At 45.0% G+C, this 21,761-nt stretch overlaps 1 protein-coding gene and 1 long non-coding RNA gene across 2 annotated transcripts in view; one reads left to right on the forward strand and one right to left on the reverse strand.

The window, feature by feature from the left end:
• The window catches only part of LOC144094168 (uncharacterized), a 459,487-nt gene that overhangs the window by 68,394 nt on the left and 369,332 nt on the right, over nucleotides 1-21,761 (reverse strand). The window contains exons 37-38 of the mRNA XM_077628085.1: nucleotides 19,609-19,716; nucleotides 16,320-16,535 (exon numbers count right to left, since the gene is read on the reverse strand). Of these exons, the coding sequence (XP_077484211.1) occupies nucleotides 16,320-16,535; nucleotides 19,609-19,716 (324 nt within the window). The remainder of the gene's footprint in view (nucleotides 1-16,319; nucleotides 16,536-19,608; nucleotides 19,717-21,761) is intronic.
• On the forward strand, nucleotides 1,707-6,896 carry LOC144094169 (uncharacterized). Its single transcript, XR_013306462.1, has 3 exons — nucleotides 1,707-1,791; nucleotides 3,539-3,769; nucleotides 6,765-6,896. It is a non-coding gene; the product is annotated as an uncharacterized LOC144094169 (long non-coding RNA).

The raw sequence follows: 21,761 nt of genomic DNA on the forward strand, positions 1-21,761 counted from the left end.
ATCATTAATGCTGACAGTTAGAGCGAGGAAAGGCACCTATTTCTGAAGTAAGGGAGCTGCAAATTGTACTACATCAAACGAACACACTATCCCTTAAAGGAATCGCTCGATAATATACCATTACATCGTTCTGTCGTTACTGTCCAACGCGCATAAATTAAGAAGCATTTCATCAGTGACTGTACATTTATTTCTCCTTAAAACCTCCTGTAAAATAAGGGGGAATAAAGGGGGTGAGAATTCAAGGATGTGCCCATCTCTCAGCAACATGATTAGAAGAGTCTCAAAGATCATGGTTCTCTGCGGAATTAAGATATGCCATTTATACCTTTGCAGTTTGCATTCACGTGAAAAAGTGATGCAACTCAACAATCAGAAACCCAGTATATTTTCGTTCTTCGCCGTACACCTGCTGCATCGGAGGCGATAACACGCTGTTGTCCATACCGGTTTTCCAAACACGAGCACACGCCAAAAAAAAAAAACGTTATGCTATGCAGCATTATAATTATTTGAAAAGGGCGCCACATACTATTCGATGGGAGATGCGCCGGGCATGGACAAAAGGTCCGTTCGATTCGCCTGCACTACGTGAACTGGTTCTCGCGGTGCTGCACTTCGCCATTCGTTTCAGCGGTGCAAGATGGCGCCGTCTGCACGACGCCATTCGTTTCAAAAAAGTGCAGACGTTGTGCAGGTCTTGTTCAGGAAAGTGCAGGAAAACTGTGCACCTCCTCAATGGTCGGAGCCGAAACGGTGCAGCTGCAGCCGCCATGGAAGCAGACGACGGCTTGCGCGACGGTGGCTTGCGCTTTGCGATAAACGGCGGATATACTGAAACTATTCCACTCGTCGATGATAACAGTGCCTCACACGGGCCCGCCGACTCTCATGGAACGTGAGTGACCACCCGAGAAGGCGGCGACGGAGGTGCGGACGGCGTCCCTCGCCGGCACCTGCATCTCTCGACCATCCTGCTCTCGACGGACTCTTAACCGGCGTATTTCCTTTCTACTAATAAAGTCATATTAGTAGTCGAAGCCGGTTATGTCAACTAAAGAGTAAACACGTGCATGCAGCGCATGATGCACGTTGTTGCAACAACCGCTTAGCATGCAAGCCGGCGCGCGCACACCTCAGTCGTGTTCAGTAAAAGAACACACGTGCGTTTCGCTTAGCTGCCGTGAGGTTGCATCGAGGTTGAGTCATGGCAACACTTCGCTGCGATGTGCTGTTTGAAAATTCTTCGCGCGGTTCGGGATGTTGGCGGCCGTTGATTTGGGCGCCACGCTGCTGGCTGCGATTTGGTGGCGACGCCAAGGCTACCAGACGACCAGGCCTGCACTCGACCATTCGTTTTGGAAGTAGGCAACTCTTGAACTGCTGGAACTGGCGCTGCACGCTCGCGGCACCGCCACGGCACCGCTGCGGAACTTTACAGAACTGGTGCAGGGAGTGCAGGCGAATCGAACAGACCGAAAGTAGTAAGGTTTCGGTTTTGGTTTTCGCGAAAGCAAAAAGGTCTTTAAAGCGCGAGTGAAGAATTTATGCTTTAAACCAATGACCCTTTGTGATCTTGGATACTAGAGCAAGCTACACTTGGCAAGAGTGCAACCAATATAGACATAATAATGACCGTGAAATTGGTTTCTGTTTAACTTTTTACCCATTTTGCCCGGAGACTGCGGAAAATCATCCGGGCAGCAAACAACTGTGTGCGCCAGTGTGTCGGCGGCGTTTTCTCTCGTGGATTACGTTTTGATTGAAATTCAACTTAATCGTCCACTTACGGTAAGTCTACACGATTATTTTTATTCATTTGCTCTCCTTACCACTCTAGGCAGTGCTGTGTGTGCAGAGCAGATTATGTGCGCAGCGACAAATTTCCTATCCACTTTTGTAAGCGGCGTTCGTACGCGCGTTTGTGTGAGCAGCGGCAGCCACCATGTTCTCGAATAATGCGCTTACGTCTGTGCCGCTATGTCTTTCCTGACGCGCGGAAAGGCACTCGGTGCGAAACCCGGGACGGTAAGCCCTCCTCGCGAGCTCTCTACTGGCTTTTCCGTGTTGAAAGGTAGGTGCACAGCCAGAAATATCGTTTAGCCCGTTAGTGAAGGCCGAAATGAAACTATGCGTTAGAGGCGTTTGTCAAAGTTTTAGTGAAGCGGCGGTGGAGGAATGCTAATAGAGTGATGGTTGAAAAAAATGTGGTTGCCGGCGCAAATGGCGAGCGTGTACAAACACCGCGAAGAGCCTACGAGCTGCATCCCGTCTCCCCTTTCGTTGCACACGTAAGGATTCGTCCCTCCCTGTTATCCGAGCTGTTGGCCGCCGCCGCTGGCCTGCGGGAAATTCATTTCGAAAGCTGAGTAAAGGTTGCCTCGACAAGAGATGGCTACATTTCGTTCCAAGAGGCTCGTTCATGAACCCCGCTTACGCGTGCACAAATTTCTTCAGTACCAATTGTGCGAGAGGCAGAGTATGCGTTTCTGATCTCAGACTGCTACATTACAGAAACGCCAATGTAACTTGGCGCTTATTTGCGCCACGAATGGAATTCTGCTCGCGCTGCTTTATTATGCTGCGCCTTTTGATGAACACGTTAATTGTTTCAATGAAATAATTCTTACTTCGAGCGTGTCCGTTGCTTTCGTTGATTTTTCTTTCAGCGTTAGGTTAGGGTACCTGCATGCAAGTGTCTCCTTTTTACTGCTCTGTCTGGGCTGCACTTGAAGTAAAAACTTAACTGAATTTGAGATTGCATTTCATCCTTACAATAATGAGCTTGTTGTCTGAAGCTCACGTATGGTTATGAAATAGCGCTGCTGCAGCCACTATGTGCTGTTTGAGTTTTTCTGGATAATGAGCACGGCATGGAAGCGCTGTAACCCGCTCGTTCCAAAGAGCGCACTCTGGTGTATGAGTATGCTGTTTCGTCTTAGTGTTTCAAGTTGTGGGCGGAAAACCGTGGTGAACTGGTTCGCACTCTGCCTGGTAGGTTTTGCATGGCTTGTGCCCGTTTCAGTATCGGCGTACGTACCAGGCTTCATGCAGGGTATTTTGGTATTTTGAAGCGCTTGTTCAATAGCGTGTATAAGAATAAATGCTTGAATATTCTCCAGTTGGGATTCTTTTGCAAGGAGCACTGAATGTACGTTTTATGGAGCAGCAATCTCAACAGCTCTTAGCGAGTCAATGATAAGTGGCACAAGTTTTCTAAGTATTCTTATGCAATTAATATAAAGGGAATGCATACAGAGGTCAGTATTCGCATTAGGTATTTAGTGTAGAGGTAGAGTGCTGCACGGAATGTGGATATTAGTTACAATGTTTTATGACAGCCACCTAGAATTTGTCATGCATATTTACTGAAATGATGAATCCGGCGCGATGGCTCAGTGGTTATCGTGTTCTTCAGGTGCTCAAGTTATGCCAAGTCGTCAGTTATGTTATGTAAAGCTACGTCAAGTTATCGTCACCACTGCAAAGTAGCGACGATAACTGCGAGCATCACATAACCGTCTCTGCCTTTGTGCAGATTACCCACTGTGCAGCCGTACATCTCACTGGTCATCGCACGTGCCCTGAAGACGGACGGTAGTCTCGAGCAGCGGACCAGGAAGGCGTGGTCGTCGGTGTCACCCGGAAATCCGGCACAGCATCAACGGTTCACTGTGGGCTATAAAAGAAGATTCCTTCCATTGGGACCTCACTTGCCAGTGGTGACCGTAACTGCGAGCATCATGTAACCGTCTCTGCCTTTGTGCAGGTTTGTGCATAATTATGCCTCACTGAATGTGATTTTGTTTTCCTTTTATGTCGGCGCTGCTCCTAAGTGGATGGGTTTTTTGTAAAAGATCTGAGCGTACTATAGCTCGTTGTTGTGCTTGCCATCTTCCACTCACTGATAGCATCTTTGCAACATGCTCAGGGTGCAAATTTAATTTTTATTGTGGTGCATGTGCGGGAATAACAGAAGAATCTTTCAATGCTAAGCGCGAAGCCAAAAAGAAAGCATGGAAATGTGACTTGTCGAGGCAACCACAAGGGCGCAAGCACCACAGAAAATTCCCAGCATGATTCCAACGTGATACTCAAATTACTGCAGACTGAAACGAAGCTTGATGCTCTTTTGCCTTTGTCAAAAACGTTTGATGCATTTGAGACGCAAATGCAGTTGCTCTCTGATAAGTTTGACGACTTTGAGAACCACCTGACTGGTCAAGAAAAAACTACAAAACAACTAACGAAGCGAGTTGAAGGGCTGGAATCTAACAATGTAGGTAGTGATATAACTCAGCTGAAGCAGGACCTAGATGATTTGGAGTGGCGTAGTCGCTTTCTAACCCTAGAGCTTCATATATTGACTGAAACCCAGGATGAGGACTTGCTAAACAAAGTAAATGAGATTGTAGAAAAGCTGCAAGTTAAGGCTATTACACAAGACGACATTACCGCTGTGCATTACCTACACAGGGCTGAACTGACGAAAACATTTCAAACCTTTTCAACATGCACTTTGTAGAAGTTGGTGCCTCAAATGATATTCATGGTACATTATCGTGTGAACAATACATGAATGTTCAATGTCCTCAAGCTGTATTTCTCGCTCCAACTTGCACCAAAGAAGTCCTCAACATAATCATGACGCTGAAGGACAACTGTGCATCAGCCTACGATGATGTGAAAGTTCCCCCCGTGAAAGCTGTAGCTGCACTGATAACTCCAGTCCTTACGCATATATGCAACTGCATACTTCAAGTAGGGATATTTCCAAACCAAATGAAGCTTGCGCGTGTTCCAGCTATTCATAAAGGTGGTGCTTTTGAAGACTTGAACAACTATAGACCAATGTCAGTGCTTTCAGTCTTTTCAAAAGTTGCTGGACACATAATGAACAAAAGAATTGTCGATTTCCTCACTCCGCATAACTTGATAGTAAACAAGCAGTTTGGATTCAGAAAGAATAAAGCAACTAAAACTGCTTTACTTTATATTAAACGGAAAATTCTTGACAACATTAAGAAATGAAAGCTCACTTTGCATTTATTTCTAGATTTCAGGAAATCCTTTGATTCTGTCCATCATGATATATTATTAATAAAGCTACCGTTCTATGGAATCCAAGGTACAACGCATGCCCTTATGAAAAGCTGTTTAATTTGCAGGGAGCAATACACCACAATAAAGAGCACCGAATCTGATCGAGGCACTATTAAATACGGAGTTCCATAGGGATTCATTCTAGGCCCCATATTATTCTTGATATATATGAGTGATATTGTAAACACCCCAGGCTGCTCTGAAATGGTATTACATGCAGATGACACTAATGTATTTTTTTTCAGGTTTTAATAAAAGCTTCGTTTACAGGGAAGCAAATGAATGGCTTCACTATTTAGACTTTTGGTTAACCTTTAATAAACTAGACCTAAAGATAAACAAGATGGAATACCTGATTTTCAAGCCTAAAGGTAGCAAAACAGATAGTGAGTTCAAACTAAAGTTCAGGAATAACATTATCAACCAGTCTAAGAGGATTTGCTTTCTAGGTGTTATCTTTCATGAAAATTTTCTCTGGAATTCGCACACAGAAGCTCTCCGAGTTGAACTTAACGTGTTTTTAGCATATTAAACAGGTTGCCAGTGAGGCAACAAACTTACTATGCTCTCTTTCATTCACGTTTAACATACTGCTCCCTGATATCGTTAGACACAACACGAAGAAACCTTGATTAGCTGCACCCTCTGCAGAAGTGCTCAATATGTGGTATTCGAAAATTCCAAAAATAGAACATTGCTTGCCATACTTTAAGATCTATGACATACTAGAGATCAGTAAGCTATTCAAATATAAGTTATTTCTGGGAATCGTGCACCAGTATATGTTACACCATTCAAATATTGAGGTTCAATACAGAAAGAAACACTCCACATCTCCTTAGGGAAGATAAAATACAGGTGCTCCGATCTCGCACCAACTATGGTGATGTGAGATTATGTATGCAAATAGCAAATTTATTGAATAAATATCCAGCCATCTTTGAAGTATTACCAATCTAACCATCACTACCTAAAGAAAACACTAAGACATATGTACATACCTAATGGAATAAGTCAAAGAATTTCTTTTGTGTCATGGATGATATTTGGGGGTGTTGTACGTGTAAATAGTATTCGGGAATCTGTAAACCTTTTTTTTCCATATACAGAAGCATGCACACAGTCCTCAGGGTTGTTCATTTGTTTTGTTTTGTGTGCTTGCATACATATTGGTTGTTGTACGATGTACTGTACTGCAAATGTGTTCGAATATGCCTATAGTGGTTGCCACTGCTGTCAGGGGTGGGATGGCCTCATCAGGCGAAAATGCCATTAGCCTGCTCACCCAGGACAAATTTTGTATATTTTTGTTCCAAATAAACTGTACTACTACTACAACCTGAATGATGCAGGTTCGATCCTGGTCTAGCCTGTCGCATTTTGATAGACGCAAAATGCTAGAGGCCTGTGTTCTATGAAATGTCACTGCATGGTAAGAAACCGCCGGTGGCTGAAATTACTCCGCAACCTTTCACTACGGTGCCTCTCATAGCCTGAGTCACCTTGGGTTTTTGGACCACATAAAACCAAACCAAACACCGACTAGCTTTCTTGAATGGGATAGCCAGGATATATATGCCTTGTGTTGTAAAGCACATTTGTAGAGATGGAGTGGAAATTTTTTTTTCAGTTCCTCTTATTTTTTTTCTTCCTTTGTACAGGTCAACATGCCCGGATGACTGACTGCAGACAACAGATCGCAAGATTGCTTCTGAGGAAACTATATTCGGACCATTACTTTTATCATTTATTTTTATATGGTGCATTCTTATGATGCATGTATTGCATATTTCTTGTCTGCATAGCTTGGAAATAAACTAAATTGTAAGTATACTGATCGTCATGCCATTTGTGAAGACCGTGTGGTGACCTTTTTCAAGTTGTAGACTGTCTATAGGCAGTCTACAGACAATGGTCTATTAAGGTTTTTTAGACAGAGCTCTATAGACTGTCTATAGACAAATATCTACAGCATTGCCAGGCCACATAACTGTGGAATGTCTATAGACACTCTATAGACATATGTCTACTGGACCAGTAGATTTTTGTCTATAGACAGAAATCTACAGGAAGTGTATGGCCTAAGTCTATAGATCATCTATAAACTGCCTATAGACCTGTGTCTATTATCAGTAGACATTTGTTTATAGACGGTCTATGGACAGAAGTTTATAGGAAATGTATGGCCGTAAATCTATAATCTTCTATAGACAGTCTATGGATCTGTGTCTATAGACTGTCTATTGACCTATCTACTTTCAGTAGACATTTGTCTATGGACCGTCTATAGACAAAAGTCTACTAAAAGTGCATGGCCATAAATCTAAAGATTGTCTATAGACTGGTCTATAGACTGGTCTGTCTATAGACTGGTTTGTCTATAGACAGTCTATAGACTTCTTGGACTAAATTCCATAGACAGTCTATGGACTGTCTAAGGAAATTTTTTTAAGGGAAGGTAGGGGCGCCCTTCAACCTCCCGGAATGAAAACAACCTTCTCGGATCAGGGAAACCGTACAGCAAGACTGCACCATTACAGTCCGCATGCTATCAGATGCTCTCGACATTAGAAAGACAACATGGGCCCAAATTTTGCGTGACATGGAGAAACGAAAGCTGAATGCCAGACTTGTGCCACGCTACCTCACACAGGACGAGAAGGACACGCGGGCATCAGTGAGCGCTGATTTACTTTCCGAGGCAGAGAAGCATGGTGCATTTTTCGACAGCATTATTGCTGAAGACGAAACATGGTGTTTTCAATACGATCCTCAAACAAAGAGGTAGAGCACCGAATGGTGGTCCACAAGCTCTCCGGCGTCGAGAAAGGTGCGGTGACAGAAGCGAAAACAAAGACGATGCTGATAGTTTTTTTCGATGCCAGAGGTGTCATATACCACGCGTTCGTCCCACACGGGCACACAGTGAATCAGGAGTTTTATATCCGCGTGCTCCAACACATGCGTGACGCACTGCGGCGCCGTCGCCCTGACTTATGCGCATCTGGACAATGGAGCCTTCTCCACGATAGAGCAAGTCCGTACACTGCTCTCAGCGTGACAAAATTTCTCGCCAAGCACAGAATTACTGTTATTCCCCATCCACCATACTCTCCTGACCTCTCCCCATGCGATTTTTTTCCTGTTTCCTCCTGTGAGGAGAGCTCTAGAAGGTCGCTGGATGGTGAGCGTGGAGGCCATTCAAGACGCCGCGACCAAAGAGATGACAGCCCTGCGAAAAGAAGCGTTTTACAACTGTTCCCAGGACGTCGGCAAGCGTTGGAAGCTGTGTATAGACTGCTAGGGAGACTATTTCGAAGGGGGGCTGCAGAAATGATTGAGTGTTAAACGCATTTTTTAATGGACTTCGTCTCGGAACTTTACGGACAAACGTTCTATACATGATTTTGCCTCGTCAATGAACAACGTAACGCAGATTGATGCCGTATTTATGGACTTCTCGAAAGCTTTTGATAAGGTTACTCACGAAAAGTTAACTTATAATTTGGACATGGCACTTCATAACGAACAATTAGTAAAATGAATTTCAGCCTCTTTCAAACAGAGAACAAATTGTTGTTTTTAATGATAATTCTGATGACAGGCTTACAGTTTACTTCGGCATCCCTCACGGCTCTCTGCTTGGGCCTTTGTTGTTTTTAATTTATATTAATGATATTGTCGCTAACATTCCGGTGAAAATTAGACTTTACGCTGATGATTGTGTTATTTATACAGAAGTAACAAATATCTCCGATCAGCTCTTACTATATAGTGCCAAGCAAACATTTTTCGCATGGTGTGAAGCATGGAAAATGTCCATCAACTTTGAAAAAGCTGTGCAAATGAGAATCACAAAAAGAAAGTCTTACCTTTCGATTATTGTATTAACAGTATGACACTGACAGAAATTACAGAATATAAATATCTAGTGCTCTGGGAGGAGGAGGAGGAGGAGGAGGAGGAGGAAATCTTTAATGGAACAGGAGAGGTCTGCCTGGTTGTCGGCAAACAGCGACCTGCCAGTGCAGTGGCGAATTGCTTAACCGCTGCGGCACTCCGCAAGGTGCCTAGTGCCCTGAGTCACTAGCACTCTTATAGTAGGATAAAACTTAAAAAGAAAACAGCAGTTGTTAACATTCTGCCACGGTCCGCGGCGTCTTGTTTTACTCCGCTAGCCAATCACAACAGTATACGAAATCAGCTTTTTAATTTTTGGCTTTAATAAACGAGCCAGTTATCAAAATTTTAGAGCTTAGAATTTTTTTTTTGTGGTTTGCTCCTTGTTTAGTAAAAAGAAAATTTTTAACAACGGACTACTCTTTTGTCGTGGAGGAATTCTGTGCGGCGGCCCTGAATGTGGGCGGAGCTTCACTGCAGACTTAAGTTGTATGCGACTATAGTTGGAATAAACATATTCACTTCATAACGTGTAACGCTTTTCGTAAACTGTTTTTCTTGACACGAGAATTGCGGTTGTCTACCCAAACTGTTCGCTTACTTGCTTACAATTGTATTGTTCTGCCTGCCTTAGATTATGCTGCTATCATTTGGGACTCGTTCACACAAACTAACATGAATAAAATAGAGAAGGTTTAAAAGAGGGCGGCACGATACAAATATAACAATTACCGACGAACATCAGTGACGCCTGTTTTAATCCATTCTGTTATTCCGACAATAACTTAGCGAAATCGTTGTGCACGACTTAAACTTATGTATCGATTAATTAAAAGACACTACAAAAAGGAACTCACCGATTTGCTTGTTTTTTTCGTCTAGATATGCGACGCGACAACGACACCAGGGGCGCGATTACGGATCAGTCTCAATCGAAACTGTCTCAAAAAGTGTATCATTTGCCTCTCTCCTATTGGTCGGCCGTGGGCGGCGGCCATTTTGATTGTTTTCGTCACTGACTGACGTCGTAAATGGCGCAGAAGTGGTGACGTTGACCATCTAATTATGCGGGCAGATTGAGACGATTTTTTGAGACTGGAAAAAGTAGTATCAACACGTTTGAGACAGAAAATGGCGGCTGTTTACATCGTCGTATACGCGGGTGACCGCGCGAGCAACGGTGTCGCAGGGTGCGAAGACGACTTTGACGCGCGGGAGAGTTATTTCGAGGAGACTGCGCAGTGTCTGTGCGACGAACTCGCCGTTGAACTGGGAGGTGCGCGGGTGAGTGCGCTGTCAGTGGAGCGGCAGGTGCTGTGCGCGATGCGCTTCTTCGCCTCCGGTGGGTTTCAAGGCGCCGTTGGAAATGAAGAAAACGTCGGCGCAGCCCAACCGACTGTGAACAAGCCTTTGCGGCGGGCAGCGGAGACCAATGTCAACGTTGGGTCACAGAAGGGGGGTGTTCGCTTTCCGAGGAGACCCGAGGAGAAGGCGGCGGCGAAGGAGGGCGTCCTTTGCCTAAACGTTCGCCGCGGCAGCATCTCCGGCGTCGTCGGGTGTGTCGATTGGGCACTCATCACTATCAAGGAGTCTGGGGGCAGTGCTGCGAACGAGCCGCAAGCGGTTCTACGCTGCGGACGTAATAGTGAGTATACCTCGGCCACTATTTTTGACCGCATGAGTTCAAGTGCTACAAGTGCATGAGCTACAAGTGCGGGCCTCGGCAGCGAGAGTGAGTACGGGTTGTGCTTGTTTTTTCTCAGATCTGTGGCGCGAACATGTGCATCCTGGCCGTGGACTCGCGCTGACCCGGATCCTTCCGCGACGCGTTTGTCTGGCGGCATTCCGAGGCAGAGGAAGGCCTGCTGGACGACGGTGATTTTTTTTCTGGGTAAGCAGTAAAATATCCGTGTCACCCGTCGGGCGAACTCAGTCACATCTATTGAGCTCCAGCACTATGCATTTGGCCGAATCTGCTAAAGCTACAAGAATCAGTCTGGACAGTTACACAAATGCAGACACTTTACAGTATGACAAAGTGTATTGCCACCCTTTCCTTTTGTTAAATATAATTGCAGCAGAAACACAGGACACATATTACATTGTTGAAATGCATAGCCTTTCCTGTTGAAGAAACCAAAGCAAAATGCACCTGACAGCGCTTGTGTTTTGTAGGCAATCATAGCGCATCATTTATATGAATATGGTGGTAAAAGACTGACCTTACAGTAGTGCTCACTTATACATCTAAATCCTGCATGTATGTATGCTCTTGAATGTCATATTCAGCAAAGCCTGGATGTGGGCTACTTGGCGTGAGTTTTCTACTGTATAGCAGAGTGTCCTGTAATGCTGTTGAGATCACTGAGAAAGGACATGCTTAGCTGCATCATTTTTTGTTATGCAGGAGACTATGTCTACCCACTGGAGCCATGGCTGCCTGCACCAGATGCATGACATTACAGACCTGACTCAGCAGAAGGCCTGTACAACACGCCACATGCTTTCACACAATTTGTGGCTGAGCGCTGTATTGGTGTGCCGAAGAGCTGCTTCCGTTGCTTTCAAGGACACCGGATGCACCATTGCCAGTGGAAGTGGACAGTGCGCATCATCACCGCACGTGCTGCACTTCACAGCCTCTGTTTGGATGTGCCCATATCAGCAGAGGGTGCAGGCGACACTACCTCTGACCCAGATAACAACGGGCCACCTCTAAATGGTGGCTGCCTCGTACAGACAGGATCCCTCCTCACCTGCCTCCTGAGAAGAGCATGCGGTGCTGTACTTTTGGCCTCTCTAGGACGACCCGTCTCCAGAGGAAGGCGTACCGAGGGATGGTGCAGCGGCAGTTGCGATGGAAAATCTAGCGTCCAGAGACGACTCACCATGCTGGCATAGAGAGTCATATCAGGCACTCTTCCCCTGTTGCCACTGTCATTTCCTTGTGTCATTGCACAACACACATCTGCAAGTGTGTGAGCAATTGTGTGATGTGCCCTTGGCCAACCTGTGTGCAGCGAGAAGCCAGCAGTGACAAACAAGTGCCCCCAACCGGCTGCCACTTCATTTTCAGTGTGTTTGCTAGTATATCTTCCAGTCCCTCAGCAGCGTGTTGCACAGTCTCTTCCTGAAGACGGAAAAGGTGTTGAAGCAGCTCGCCCAATTTCTGAAAAGCATCATTTTGAACTCTCTTTTGTCAATGCTTATGCCAGCCCACCTGCCCCTTCTCTGCTGTCTCCTTCCAGCTTGGTGGAGTGCCTGTGGTCATTACCTGTGTGACGAACATGCATGAACCAAACGTGTAGTGCTGGAATAAGGCATGAAATATTTGTGATGCTTGTTGGAATCAAAAAGCTGTTTTTTATTGCATCATACATTCAGTAAGCGCGTTTATTTTTTTAGGCACAGCATTTGACACGAGTGTTTCTATTGCAGAAAAGGCAGTGTACATACAAGCATACTTTACCTTGATGTACAATTACCGTATGGCATTTCTGAGTGCAGTTAAGAAAAAAAATCTGAAAAATTGAGTTCAAAGTGCATGTTTTCTTTCATACAGAGGCTACCTGTACAATAAATATGGCATAGTACAGTGTACATGATGCATTTTCCGGACTACAAAACATTTTGGCACATAGAAGTAGTGTAAATACCAAAGCTAAGCTTTTAGCGTAATGGTGTGTGGCTAGGGGTTTCGCTCTGTGCTAAAAGCTGTACCTACTGCAAGGAGATTGCTGTACAACAATGCATAATAAAGATTGTAAGGTGCAGTGGCTACAATGACTGCTGAATGACTAGAACATCTTCACTGATAGACAAAGATGTGTAACCATCACAGACACATCATCAAGGAGATGGTGTGTGATTAGAGGTTAGTTTACAATCACAAATCATGCAACACCGTTACTGGAAATGCTCTACAGCTCTAAGAATATACAGGCAGCTCCATTGTGGGAAATTTTGAGCACTCGGTTATTGCCCCATAACTGACACCTAGCTTGGTTTGCGTAACACAGGGCTATGAAGTCTTGTCCATGATGACACGAGACGGTGACAATGCCGAATGGCCGGACAAGCTCCTTGTGCTATCATATAATATGTGTGATAAGTGCAACTGCTGTCAAGCTACTTTTCGCCTAGGTATTTAATGTCCTAGTCATTTTCAACTGGCTGTTCCCTTTCAAACTGGAGTGGCCTGTATACAGGGTGTCTCAGATATGATGGACCATAATTTAAAAAAAAAAAAAACAAGTGGTCTTCCGACCTGAAAGGAAGTGCATGTTAGAAGCTATGCAAAGTATTTAAAGCCCTTCAAACACTGCCCTCACCAAACCCAGTTATACCAACATCACTCCGCCTGCTGAGCAAAATACAATATTACACATCACTGCCCTGTCCTACCTACCTCACTGCCCTGGATCATATGCAATTCAAGCGCTGTGTACCAGGAAACATGAACAAACTTGCTCAACTTTCTGCCCAGTTGCAATTAGCCTCTATACAAGCAAACTACTTCTTTCCATGTTGACCCTGGATCCACTACATGATCAGTAAATAACGTGAATCGAACAAGCCCGTTCTCTCCTCGGTGACAATAGCAAAGTTATCAAGTCAAGTGCTTCCTTTCTCTCTAAACAAAGTGGAGCATAAACATCACAATTTCTGCATCTTGCACAGGAAAAAAAAGAAACTACGGCAACAACTGAACATAAACCGAACGGAGCTACAAAAATACAAACGGAACATCAAGTGCTTAGCCCGATGTGGGCGGCAACACTTGGTTACGAGGCAGAAGAGTGCTGCCACAGAGGCAGGCCGTGTCGGCTCTCATTTCCCGCACCGAGATTGCAAGCTATCAGCAGCTGCACCTGTCTGTCGGCAGTTGCTTCTATGTGATGATTCACGGTTTTCTGGTATTTTCTAAAGAAAATAAACAGAACCACACGTCACTCGGTGATCGATAGGCGCCGACCGAGAACACAGACTAAAGTTGTCTTCGTCGATTTTCGAGCCGAGCGCTGCTTGTACGTTGATCTCGGCAGGCCCGTAGCATTCACTGCCTTCAATCAGATTTTTCTGCGCACTTAAGACATCCGCAAAGTACCTTGATTTTAGACGACACGCGAAAAAACAGGAACTAGCCATGGAATCAGCTGTTTTCTTGCAGGCCGCCATGTTCACGTTATGCCACTGCCAGCGCGCCCTCATGGCAAGAGAAGTTAACCTGCAGCAAATTTAATTGAAAAACTGAGAATGCTTCTATTTTTCCCTCGTGTTGTTGAGATTGCACCAAAGTTTACAACCAAAATAAAACATTACTTGTTTTCTTTATTGTGTTTTTGTTCATTTTCAGACTAACATGTTCACGCTATACCGCTGACAGCACACCTTAGCGGCAAAAAAAGTGACTGAACAGCAAACTTAATTGCAAAAATGAAAACACTGCTTCTTTTGCTTGGTGCTGTTGGGTTTGAAATACAGTTTCTTAGCAAAATAAAACATTACTCGTTTTTATTCACTGCGTCTTTACTGCAAAACATTAGTCTACGGTCCCTTGTCGTGCGAATAGTGGTTTCGGGGCGGAGCCCACCGCCTCCTTGCTCCGCATTGGCCGATTCGGCGGTCGGCATTACTCGGTGTCGTCATTTTGACGTCACTGTCTCAAAATTGAGACAGTATTTTGAGACTGATCCGTAATCGCGCCCCTGCTAACTTTAACCCCTTTTTGCATTCGAAATAACTGCTTTAAATACTCATTCCTTCCACGAATTATTTCCGATTGGAAAAACCTAAGTAACAATGAGGTGCTAAAGCGGTCGCGGACGTTCTCTTAACATATCACCTAGTTTCTACTGCATTTGTTATTTCACTGTTCTGTGGCATATGTCTAATTGTTGTATTCCCAACGGTGCGGAAATGCTTCAAATTGCGCTGTTATTTTTGTTTACTTTTGCTTGTTTTGTTAAATTGCTTAGTTTCTATTCCTTGCCTGCTAAAAGCCCAACTCCGGGATTGCAGTATCAATAAATCAATACAAAAATAAATATTAAGCCATCGGCACTGGCATCGTGGTTGCCTCCGGTAAAAGTCGCGCATGCGCAGTCGTGACCCCTGTACTCCGGTAGCGGTAACGATAGCGGTAACACGGTACACAGTGTGCTAAATGTTTCTATATTATCGCCAAAGTTGATTGTGCTAGTTACGCAGCAGGTTAAGTTAATGATCTTGCAGAAGCGAAATACACAGGCCACCACTAGGTAACAGTTTAGATTTGAAAGGCCAGCAGCCAGGCTTCACGTTTGCAAATGCTGTGGTATGCTTGGGATCTTCCCCAACTTCTGCTCTTGAAATGAAGCACAGGACAATCGGTAGGCTCGGCTTTGTGCCACGTGGAAACACTACAAATGAACCAGTTCAAAGTGAAATGAGGTGGTCGGCGTTCGAAGCGCGTGAGGCAACAAGTAAAGTGCAGTACGAAGAGCTGTTGAGAGAAATTAATGAGTAGCGATGGGTGGCAAAAACTATCATGTGCTCATACCGATGCAGTTTTGATACTACATGAGGGCGAAGAAATAGATGGATTCCTAATAAATACAAATCTTAAACGAAAAAAATCGACAGTAAGACAACTTTGAAACAGAGTAGAACCCCCAGAAAATACTAACTGGCAAAAGATAATTCTAGACCAGCCGACATTGGAGCAGAACAGGACGACTAAAACTAACGTTAAAAGGGGAAAGTTTTTTTTTTTCAGTTTCAAAGAAAGTGCTTTACTTTTCGAGGCTAGAGCGTGGTGCTTAAAGAAGTGTTACAGGCAAGAATTCCACACCATGAATGATATTTGCTGTTGCTGCAAGCAGGACGCAGAAACAATAGAAGATATTATTCTTATACTGTGTAAGGCTCTCCAACCATCAATGCGCGATGCCACCACAGGAGGTCGAGAAGCACTGTGGCTTCGAACAGCCAAGGAGGTCCTAAATTTTCAAAAAGCAAAAGCAAGTAAGAGACGACTATAGGACTGATGGAGTAGGTCAAGAGAGGAGTTTAGAAATAGGCAGCATAGAATTGGCAGTTAATTTGAAGATATTGAGCACGCTAGGAATTAATGGCTAGGTGACACATTTCCACCCCCCCCCCCCCGCCCTCCCCGGTACGGAGGGGTGCTGATAATCATTCATCCATCTGCCCAGCCACAGCTGCGTAACTTACAACCTGGACTGCATAGAGATGATGATTGTGGTATAAATGAAAAAACAAAACAATTGTAGTTACTCCTGGCAGGCAGGTTACTCGGTATCCGGGCGACTCACCGCCGGTCCGGGCAGGCCTTGTAGGCCGACCAGTCCTCGGTGGCCCTTGGCTCCCCTCTCCCCTGCTGCTCCACGGTCGCCCTTGGACCCCTGCGGACCGGGGGCCCCCTGCGCCCCCCTCTGGCCCTGGGGCCCCCGCACACCAGGCGGACCAGCCTCGCCTCGCTCGCCGCGCTCCCCGGTGGCACCCGCGGGGCCTGGGCTGCCGGGAGTACCCTGCGCGCAAAATGCGATGCGTCATCTCTTGCACTCTTTTCTGTGTATTCAAGCGCTTACACAATCATAACATAGTCTATGGTCTTACCGCTTATATGTTTCATTGCCTCGTATTATTTTCAAGCTGGTGTGTATTCCTACACTGTACATATTTTATTGCTTTCATTAGTTCTGGGCTACATATTGAACTTATCTCCGTTAAATTGTTTCCCGCTTCTGGCTTCTCATCTGTAATTCTGCCGAATATTGTTTCTGGTCACTGGTGCTTGCTCCTGAAAAGTGTACAGGGTGTCGGGTTTTTCAGAAGGCATTAAAACCTCCTACTTAGCCCTAGTGTTAAGCGCTGTTTTATGAGAAAATAATGTTCAAAGTCCCCAACGCCTGTGGAATCAAGATACTATGAGCGCATTTTTATTGATCGAATATACGCTGCTACACAGGGCGTAAAGAGGCGGCCAAGAGCTCCCTAGCAATTCATATTTTCTTCATCATAGAGAAAATATTACTTGCAGCCCGCAACACAGCGCCACTTGTACACAAACGCGCCACGCTAGAGAAAAGATCAGAGTGGCTGTTCGGGCGAGTTGGTTTGCCATGACGGAACATATAGCGCTATGAAACCAGTACGAACAATGAAAGAAACACCACGAGCGCTCGTGGTGTCTCTTTCTTTGTTCGTCCTGGTTTCTTATCGCTATTTATTCCATCATAGAGAAAAGACGAGGATTATGAAAAGACGGAAGAGGAACTATCATAAACAAAAAGGAGAGAGAAAGTGGGCTTACGTTTTCAAGTGTGGAACTGACAGACATGAATTAAGTAAATTACTGTAACCCAACTGCGCTTAGTTACTTTTTCCTGGTTATTTGTGATCTCATGAATTGCTTTTCCGGTCAGGCAATTTAGTGATGTGAATTGCTTTAATAAGGGAGAGAATTAGGGAGCGAGTGTAATTTATTACGCTCGACATTATTTTTATGAAGAATGCACCAATGTTTTTCGTCTTGACACAAGAAAGGTGGCACCAAGAGCGCCGACTATAAACTGGCGGATGTTATTCCAAGAGGACAAGAAAAGAGCAACCAAATAATTACCGGACCGGCTGCTAAGGGGATCTGAAAGAAGGGACCACAAAAGCAACAAACTAAGTGTGAACAGGCAAGAAAAAAAATTCATAGCAAGTGCATAAGAGAGTTAAAATCTAGTGGCAAGGCACATGTAAGAAATCTGGTGATCTGGTAATGCGATTTACTTGCGGAAAAAGGTGACAGATGGCGTGCTTACTCATTGTTTTTTTTTTACTTAAGCATGAATGCTTCTCATATCTCACACGTGCGCTGGTCACAATACTTCTTGATGCGTGTTGTTTAGGTTAACACAGAATAGCAACCATCACAATGGCGACAGTGAATTACGAGGTTAGAATCTGCTGTCTCGCCTAGTGAATTGGCGTGATCCGAAAACTGTCAGTGATGCACCTTCCGGTTTGTCCTATGTATAGCCTGCCACATGAAAGCGCAATTTCGTAGACGGCAATAGCTTTCCATGCAATTAATCGGCGCTGGTGCTTCTTGGTTTCTTTTTGCCCACTGTGCTGTGACATATATCATTGCTGACCTGCTTACATAAGGCAGCTAGCTTGTTTCGTGCAGAAAACAATACTAGTACGCCGACCTTTCCCGCTGTCTTTTTGAGAATGCGTGACAAGTCGTGCACATAAGGATTGCTAGCGATACGTGCTTTGTCAATCTCCGGGCGCTTTTTGCTGCAGCCCCCGTGATCCTAAAGGTTTCCTAGCAGACTACACAGAAGGTCTCTTGGAAATCCCATAGAAATGGGTGGGCTCATTTGCGATTTGAAAATAGAATTCACCTGATGCGAACTTCATCTGCACAGGACATTCTTCAATGTTATTCCCCGCTTTATCAACTTTGAATGGGTTAAAGAGATCGAGAGTAGGCTTTTTTGTGAACGGGGCGCGTACCGCACATGATGTCTTATCACGAGCATGGAGTCCAGGAACCGAACCTGATTTGCCACACGTTTGTTCATTATTGTGAGGCCTCCAAGGCAGGAGGAGAACACTGAGAAGATGTGATTCATTTCTTTCGAGGCGTTGGTAAGTGGGCTCTTGAAAATGACGAGGTTGCCGTCAACAAACCGAACTATTCAGCATGCCGCTGAAGTTTGCAGGCTGGTATCTAGATCCCTTTCATACCGGGCTAGAAACTGATCACAGGTGTGAAGCAGGATTCGATACAGACACCCTCCTTTTATCTGTACATTTGGCTTTCGAAGTTAAGTTAACCAAGTAAGTGGAGAGGTACAAGGATAACAGCTAAAGGAAATGGTTCACGACCGTTCCGCAGGCGTTCTGGAACCCTACAGCGCCCTAGTCGTCGGAGTTGTCGCATACCACTTCGAGTAGTGCAGCTCAATAAAAAGGCATCTAAAAAACAAAATAAAATATTTTTACATGCTCGACCATGCCAAACTTTGTCTCGGAAATAGCTCACTCGCGAGCTCAAAACTGCACGATAGTTATCAATATAGATCGCAGAAAGAATGAAATAGAAGGGCAGGCTTCATGTTCGCTGGACCAGATGTCTGCGAGAACTAATACTTTTAATTACAACTTCCCTTCCTCCTCCTAGAACCGTGATCTAATAAAGTACTTATCGCTGCACGTTTCTGAAGCAAACGCTGTTGTGAAGGAAATGGAGGGAAAATTCCTTTGCAGTTAATTTCATTTCACTTGTGTCAAAATTTCTACCTCCTAACGCACTAAACTAAGCGAAACGTGTCGCCGTGCTGCTGTCCGTCTTTTGCTAACGCCTTCAGTGGAAACTGACTTTGTGGACAGTGAACCTGCCGCAAGAAGCACAAGTGGTGCACTGTCATGTGGGCACCACTGTTCACTTGACAGTGAATGTTTATAATTCGGCCGATCAAGTGATCGGATTTTAACGGTCTACGCTGTGATTTCCTAGGGATGGCTGCCTGTGACAGCCTTTTCTCCAATAACAAAAAGATATAACTCGGCTGGCAGCGCAGCGAAGGGAGATCACATCACCTGTAATCCCTGAATGCCGGGCGGCCCCGGCTGTCCAGGCGGCCCCATGGGTCCCTTGTCCCCTGGTCGTCCCTGGAGGCCCGCTGGTCCGTCCTTGCCCGGTTGACCCTGCTCAATTCATGTGGGCACTGTTAGCTCGCCAAAGATTTATTTATTGATTAATGTCATTCATTACAAGGTGAGACCTTTTTGGGCTCATACAGGAATGGACCTTATCAGGTGAACAGCATAAAACGGAATTAACAAAAAAGCCAGGAGGTGGAAAAGCAAGTAATTAGCGACGACAATCTGAAAACACACAAATTACATCACACTGTTGGGCACGAAGCGCTCAGGTTACCTTCTGCAATGACACCAACGTCGCTTGCTAATTTGTTCTACATTGCGGTCGCCTTTGGGAAAAAGCGTGTTTAAATATGGCACAACCTGCTCCGCTCTAGGCACAGTGCACTTGCTTTAATTATTTTGGTCGAATAGCGTCGGGTATATTTCTCGTACGAAGATTTGTGAATTAAATCTATGCAACTTCGTGCACGTTGGAGGAAAAAAAAATGACAGCTTCCCTGAAGAGAGAAAAGCGGCCAGCTGAGCCGAGAACAACGACCAAAAGCCGGGACTTGATGTGTGCGATTAAAAGGTGTGCAAAATGCGCTTTCATAAAACGTTGGTTCGCCCTGTGCTGTCCTTATATATATATTTTTTTGCATTTCCTGCTGAGATTATGAAACATCCAATTGTTTTATGTTGCTTTACTTAAGCCTGCGCAGAAGAGTTAAAGGGCACGTCGATAAAATGACGACATGCTTTTCTGTCCGCGACCTTGCATTTAAACATCCCTGGCTTCGTTTAGCTTGACACAGTTTCTCTAAAAAAAAACCCTCTTTCGAGCACGCGCGGTTTTGTTATATGGTTGTTTATGCTTCATATTATTTACACCGCGAATCTTAGGGCCGATTTTTTAACGGTGCTTGAGCTTGCCTCATTAGGGCCCTATAATAACTACAGTTTGAAAATGCTCAAATTTATACCGTTTTCCTCCTTATCACTATGCTCTGCTGTTCCTCCACGGGGCAATATAGTTGTTTAAGAGTGTATTATTCTTATACGTTGACGTAACGGATAAGGCAATCTTATAGTGCGAATATAATCTTTCCATGTGTTTGAACTCAGTAAGGAATCACAGGAAAGCCAACCAAGGCTCTTGTTACAGAACTCGACGCTTGGAAACGCACATGGTTCCTGTATCGGGGTGTGACTGCGTGGGACGTGCACCTAGGTCTTAAAACACGTGCACAGTTAAACTTCTTAATCCTTTTTCAAATTTTCGACGGGATTAAATGATTCCACTGTGTGGAGCTTGTAATTAAAGTAAGCCAAGTCTTTCTACGCTACCATTCAAAAAGATGGCGCAACCTGCGGTTAAAGCAGCGACGCCATTACACCTCCTCACGCCGTCAATGCAGTCCGCATAAGCCCGTTGAAGACGTCACATATGTTGAGGTTTCAAACTTCCGCTGACTTCATCCATACCGTTGAAGGCCCTGCGTTGTCGGTTCCTGCCAAACAACTCTCCACGGTATTCACCTTCTGTTCAATCGCGCAAGCGTTCCTGAGTTGGAATTGTACCATAGCCGTGGATGACGTCATCATGCAGCTCCACCCAGGCGCTGCGCGCTGCGGAAAATTCTGAACAGCGGATTTGTTCAATGATTCATCATCATCATCATCATCATCAGCCTTACTACACCCACTGCAGGGCAAAGGCCTCTCCCATGTCTCTCCAATTAACCCTATCCTTTGCCAGCTGCATCCACTCTTTGCCTGCAAACTTCTTAATCTCATCCGCCCATCTAACCTTCTGCCGCCCCCTGCTACGCTTACTTTCTCTTGGAACCCACTCCGTTACCCTTAAAGACCAGCGGTTATCTTGCCTTCGGATCACATGCCCTGCCCAAGCCCATTTCTTTCTCTTGATTTCGACTAGGATGTCATTAACCCGTGTTTGTTCCCTCACCCACTCTGCCCGCTTCCGATCTCTTAACGTTACACCTATCATTTTTCTTTCCATGGCTCGCTGCGTTGTCCTTAACTTAAGCTGAACTCTTTTCGTTAGCCTCCACGTTTCTGCCCCGTAGGTGAGTACCGGTAAGATT

The sequence above is a fragment of the Amblyomma americanum genome, chromosome 6 (genome assembly GCF_052857255.1).
Source record: "Amblyomma americanum isolate KBUSLIRL-KWMA chromosome 6, ASM5285725v1, whole genome shotgun sequence".
NCBI classification, from domain to species: Eukaryota; Metazoa; Arthropoda; class Arachnida; order Ixodida; family Ixodidae; genus Amblyomma; species Amblyomma americanum.